Source organism: Octopus bimaculoides, chromosome 11 (assembly GCF_001194135.2).
Source record: "Octopus bimaculoides isolate UCB-OBI-ISO-001 chromosome 11, ASM119413v2, whole genome shotgun sequence".
Classification (NCBI taxonomy): domain Eukaryota; kingdom Metazoa; phylum Mollusca; class Cephalopoda; order Octopoda; family Octopodidae; genus Octopus; species Octopus bimaculoides.
Genome location: NC_068991.1, coordinates 29116139 through 29122513, shown reverse-complemented (window position 1 = coordinate 29122513; position 6375 = coordinate 29116139). Strand labels below are relative to the sequence as shown.

The 6375-nt window shown below is 33.6% G+C and overlaps 1 protein-coding gene across 1 annotated transcript in view; it reads right to left on the bottom strand.

Annotated features, from left to right (window-relative positions):
* LOC106880970 (organic cation transporter-like protein) overlaps positions 1 to 6375 on the bottom strand; it is a gene marked incomplete at its 3' end in the record, with an annotated part of 125098 nt that overhangs the window by 115540 nt on the left and 3183 nt on the right. Inside the window, exon 2 of the mRNA XM_052971757.1 lies at positions 4278 to 4474. Coding sequence (XP_052827717.1) covers positions 4278 to 4474 — 197 coding nt within the window. The remainder of the gene's footprint in view (positions 1 to 4277; positions 4475 to 6375) is intronic.

Genomic DNA, 6375 nt, shown 5'->3' with positions numbered 1-6375 from the left:
ATATATATATATATGGATAGACGCGTACACCTCTTCATATGAATATATATATATATATACATATACATGTATACACACGAAAATATATATATTCATATATGCGTATATGCATATATGCATATATGCGTATATATGCATATACACAAATATATAGTTATTCATGTATACACATATATGTACACTTATAAATGGATACATACGAGTACAAATATACACACTTAATAAAATTTGCTAAACACGTATGTAGAATAATGTGTACAAGATAGAACACTTTCACGTCTTTCAATAATCCATTTCCTCTCAGATGTTAATATCTAATATAATTCATCTATAACATATGTTGCATCTAACTCATTAATTACTTACTATCCTTCAATTCCCAAAATAGTTTACTTAGACTAGTACTGTTAAACCTATCTCTATTCCTAAAGGTGTATTCATGGTTTGCTATCCATTTTTTAATAAAAAGTTTCCGTAATCCCTATGTAAAAATAATTTCTTCGTTCCGAATCCACTGTACTTCTATATACAATATTGTTCTTTAAACAATAATTATTAAATAAACATGTATCATTATGTCTGCAAGCACAGCTTCTAGCTAGATCATTCTCTGTAATATTGTTATTATTCTTTCTTTTATTATAAAAATTGTCTAAACTTTTATTATTAAAGGAGGAGATAATTCTAAACAAATTTTTAGATACTGAAAAACCTATTTTAATCCTTTTATTATTTGTTATTTTATAATCTTTATGTTCTTTATTAAAGTGCTTAGATATAGATCTGTAGAATAGCTTAAACAGTTTCGTTTATATTTGTCGTGCGTAAGGAATGATAAACCAAATATAATTATCTTCATTATACTTAACATCGTTAGGTGTATTTGGGTTGGCATGTGGCGTGTATTTATTATCATTAAACCTAAGGTTATTTAAATATTTATTTTTATTCAGGTTTTATTTACTACACTTGTTCTTATTAATATTATTACTATTGTTAATCAAATCATTACTATTTGCAAATAAATTGCATACTTTTCTACTATTAGAGTCACCCACTTCGTTGTCAATCAGTTTTCCATTATTATAATAAGATTTTTGTAGTTCCCATTCTTATTACAATATACTATTCTATTCAGTATCCTGCTTTTTAAGGGCATCATTATAATATTCGGCTTTATTCTTAAAGATTTCCTCATTAGAGGATAAATAGGAAACACGTCTGGAAATGTTATTAACCAGAGTTATAGCTCTAGGATGATGATAGCTTTAGGATGGTTTTAAAATATTGTTGGGTTTATGATACGGACTGTATAGGTTCAGATTTAAATCCAGATAATTAACTGAATCCTGTTCATTTTCTTTAGAGATAGATAAACCAACTCTTTTAAAGAAATTATGGAAGTTTTCATATATGGGTTTATTTTTCTATTGGATTTACTGTTGATCAAAAATAGAGACCACCTTTAATTTCTGGGAATTCATTATGGAAATGATATAGTATGTAAATGCCTATTAAGTCTGTAACTTGGGCAGAATCAGCTGAGCCCATGGCTATGTCAAAACAATCAATAGTATTTTTTCTGGGCCAGCACTTCTTATCAAATAGAATGATAGACTTCCTAGCTTTCAAATAACTTTAATTTCTCTTAAACTTAGGTTAGAATTTTTACTACCAACCATAAGTGCACTATTTAGCACAATGAGATTAATTGTAGAAGAATAATTATTAATATTTAATTGAATGAATTTACTTCTACTTTTATTATCTAATTTATCAAACCAATTAATGTCTTCCTGGGTATTGGACCAGAGATCTAATTTTAATATTTCCTTAAGGTTGGAAATATACTTGTCTAGAATAATTTTACTTAATCTACCCAGGTCAGAACTTCCTGGGCAAATTAATTTAACTTTAGAGTTGGAGACGAAATTTTCCTTATGATCTTTCAAAACAATTCTGGGCCTTCTTGGTACAAAAAGTTCAGTTCTGTCGGCTAGAACAACATTACATATAATTCTTTTAATACATTCTTACCTACTACTTTATAATTACTAGTAATTTCATTTTCCTTTAATTCATGATATTTATAAATATCCATAAGATAGAAATTACTAGTTTTGTCCGAAGGCACAATAATTCCCGTGCTGCTCTTATTTCTTAGTTCACATACAAAAGCCTTCACTTTTAACAGGTGTCTATTCACTCTGAGGGGATATTTAACAAACTTAGTGTTCTTGACAATATGACAGAAGTAAATAAATGCTCTATAAAACATCATTTTATGTTTATTTCATCTTAAAAATTTTGCTAATTGATATTCTTATGTTTCAGGTTCAATATATGACCGTTTAATCATGCCACGTAAAAAGAAGCCTTGAAACTGTCCGAATTTCAAAGAGGCCTTATTTTGGGTCAATCTGAAGGTGGACTTAATGTTAAATCGCAGAATACCTTGGGATTCCGCATTCTACAGTTAATAGAGCTATTGTGCTATTCACCAGAGAGAGAATGGAATCCACACAACCTCACCCAGATGGAGTAGCGCATTCAGGTATGACCCTGGCTTTGTTAAGAAAAATGTGTAGGATAATCCTCGTTGCAAGGAATTTGATATAACAGAACAAATTGATGTCAGTCTCAGAACAGATGTCAGATATTTCTACAAATTTGGCTACTGTGGTAGAGCAGCAAGAAGGAAGCCATTTCTTCGACCCGCCAATATCAAGCGGAGAAAAGATTGGTCCAGTGAGATGGTGGAGAGGTCACTAGCATTTTGGGACACTGTCATATTCTCTAATGAATCCAGATTTGCTGTATTTTCTGACAGTGATCGCGTACGGGTCTGGAGACTCTGTGATGAACAATTTGACGTGAAAAGATTACAGCAAACTATGAAATACGGTAGCTATTCTGTGATGGTTTGGAGAGAAATTTGGAGCAATGGTCGATCAGAGCTGGTGGAGTGTGAGGGGAACATAGACTCAGATAAATATGTGCAGAAAGGACTCCTTCCAGTCTTCTCTAGTGCTGAAATGATTACAGAAGACTATTTGTAGAAGATAGGGTTCCTTGTCACACGGCTAAAGAGACCCAAGATTGCTTGGAAGACAGTGGCACTAAAAGGCTTCCAAGCCTGTCAAGAGATATGAATTGGATACCTCTTGGTCATAAAGGACAGGGCACTTCATAAAAAGAACAAGAAAACATCCTCAAAGCGAGATCTTTTGGGATTACCCCATGAAACTTGGCAAGATATTCCTCAAGAGAATATTCGTCATCTGATCAGTAAGTAGCATGCCTAATAGGGTCCTTGCATTGAAAAATGCAAGGGGCATGTCTACTAAATATTAGATATTCACCTTATAATAATCAATAAATAATCTGAAATTATAATTTCATATTTAAATAATTTAAACGATTGTCTATTTACTTCTGTTGTGTCTATATATGTAATTATATGATGATGATGATGATGATGATGATGATGATGATGATGATGATGATGATGATGATGATGATGATGATGATGATGATGACGATGATGATGATGATGATGACGATTGGTTTCCTTAAAGTTAGAGCAAACCTACTTCTACTCAATTATTAGCCAAGCCGAAACAATTCACCAGACCAGTTTGTAGTTGAATCGAACTCAGTATCCAAGCTAACAATAGAAACTTCATAACCAAAAGGCCATAAGTGCTTACTTGGGTTGTTCATTCGTGAAAATTAAATTGTGCTGGTCTTAGGATATTTCCCTTACAAGAATTAAGTTCCATAGAAGAATGAAAGTATCAGCAGTGTGGACCGGAGGATATGACCAACCTCGTATTCCGGTAGTTTAAGGACCTTTCCACATGGGGAAAAATTACAGGAAACTCCTTTAGTATGACAAAGCTAACGACGGACCCTCTCTGTAATCTAATGATTTGTTAGAAATAGCAGACTAATCTCCCCCAAATCACACTATACCGTTTTAAAAATATGAAGGGATAACTATAATTATATTCCTATATAACTATATTAACTATTGGATAACCCTATTCCTAGATAAACTACGTTTGAGTAAAGGTCTGATTGATCATGATGAGAATGATTTAAGCATAGAAATTCTCGATCAGGGTTGACTGGTCGCTAGACAGCAAAAGCAATTCTCTTTCAATATCGTATATCAGTTTAACTGTTCAAAGATATATCTGAAAGCGGATGTGTTAGTGAAACAGAGAGGAAGAGAGGTGTAGGTTAAATAAGATCTAAAATATTAACATTCTTACCTCTATCACAAAAGAGATATCTTTATTTGCTGAGTAGTTGTGTCCATTAATACAGGAGAGTTCATCCGTAACATTTTTCAAGCCACGAAATATGTTAATGTGACACTTCTCATAATTGATGTCATCGTATGACGTCACGTTGTATATGGACAGCTGTTCCTCTGAGAGATCCTTGCACTGATGATCTGGAGTATAACCTGAAAAGAAAATGCTATTTCATAAACTCAAAGTTCCTTTTATTTGATGTCAAAATTTCTGAGATAAGTTGTCTTATAATTTTCTCAGATTATTAACCCCATCTTTAAATATGAAACTACTGCGTTTTCATCAGTTTCGCCTCCAATCATCACAAAGTATTCTATTCCTGGATGTGTACAGAATAATAGACTGGATCCGAACCAGAAAATTTAATTTATTTCTCTTTTTAAAAGATTATTTTATTAGTTAACCGCCGTCTGTCTTCTCGTAATGTAAAAATTGAAGTAGCCTCCGTTCAGTTGGATATTTGGAGATTAATGCTTATAAAAAGGAAGATTAATTAAAGAGTTTATGCAGTGGATTTTGCAATGTGAGATAAAGAACTAAAAAAGAAAAGAAGGTGTTGGAATGAAAATTGTAGAGTATGTACTGAGTGGGGTGTGTACTATTATTGGATAGCAGTTGAGTTGAATGTGAGCTGTGAGCTGGTAGAGATTACATAAGGGAATGTATCGTATTATTTCATTGAGTGATAATTTCATAGTGTGTTTTGTGTTATTAAAGATATGATATTGAAAGTGTTATTTGGAGTGCGGATGTGTCAAACACTAAACATGTTTTGACTGCGTGTAATGTTGTCTTCCTTGCAGAATATCTTGACCGTCGGACAAAATGCTATGTTTTATTCCGTTGCTGCACGTTACATTCTGACTTCACATACCGCCGAAGTTTACTTGGTCTTCCATTCTTTCGAGATCGATAAAATAAAGTACCAGTCAAGTACTGGGATCGATGTAATCAACTAACTTCCTGCTTACATAACTGCCGGTCTTGTGTCGAGATCAGAAAGTATTAGGACAGCGAGCAGGCAGAATCATTAGTGCGCCGGAGAAAAAAACATACTTTGTGGTATTTTTTCAGTCTCCTTACATTTTAAGTTCAAATCCCTCCGAGGTCAACTTTGCGTTTCATGTTTTCGGAGTCGATAAAATGAAGTACCTGTCAATTACCGGGGTTGGTGTAATCTACTTGTCCCACTTCCATCAAACTATCTCGTGTGAAACTTACAAAAAATACAACAAAGCTATTAAACCTAATTTATTTAGCAGAGATGTTACCTAGAGATTTGGTGAGAAAAAGTTTCCTCAAATTTCAATAATCTTTCTTAGAATCCTTGAAGAATGCAGGTGACAATTTTCTACAGGTCGACAATACGAGCCGACAGGTCGACAATACGAGCCGCTGAGTTCAAGTGGGATGTTTGTGGTGATTTCAAGATGCTTGCTTTCTTGCTTGGCTTGCGAGGGGGATACACAAAGTATTCATGTTTCCTTTGCTTATGAGACAGCAGAGCTGATGATGATCATTACAAGAGAATACATTGGCCCTCACGAGTGGAACTGCAGCAAGGAATGATAAATGTTCTCAAACAGCCTCTGCATCTCCTTCTACAGTCTATTTGTTCCGTCGGTAATATATCGTTCTCATTAAGAAGTTTATACAGTTCTACAATTCCTCCTGATAGTACTTCCACATTAATAGGAGGCAGGAAATTGGTTTGTAATTGTCAGTAGCATCCTTCAGGTACAAAACCGTTCGTCCTTTTGTCAACCAGCCCGGGATTTCTTCTCTATTGATCAATGTATTAAATTGCTCTGCGATCAATTTATGGCAACTCCTGAACCTTTTTCATCCAATATCCCTGTACACCATCAGGTCCTACTGTTTTCCAATTGCTTATCTTTTTACTCATATTTCTAATACTGTCTTGCTTGCTCCATATCTTACCCCAGAAAAGTCGACTTTCATCAGCATTAGGAACTAATATTTCAGGTTTTTTATCATCATTAATCTCATAGTAAAATCTTTTTTGGTCGGTTCTAAACAATTTGTTTTGCCG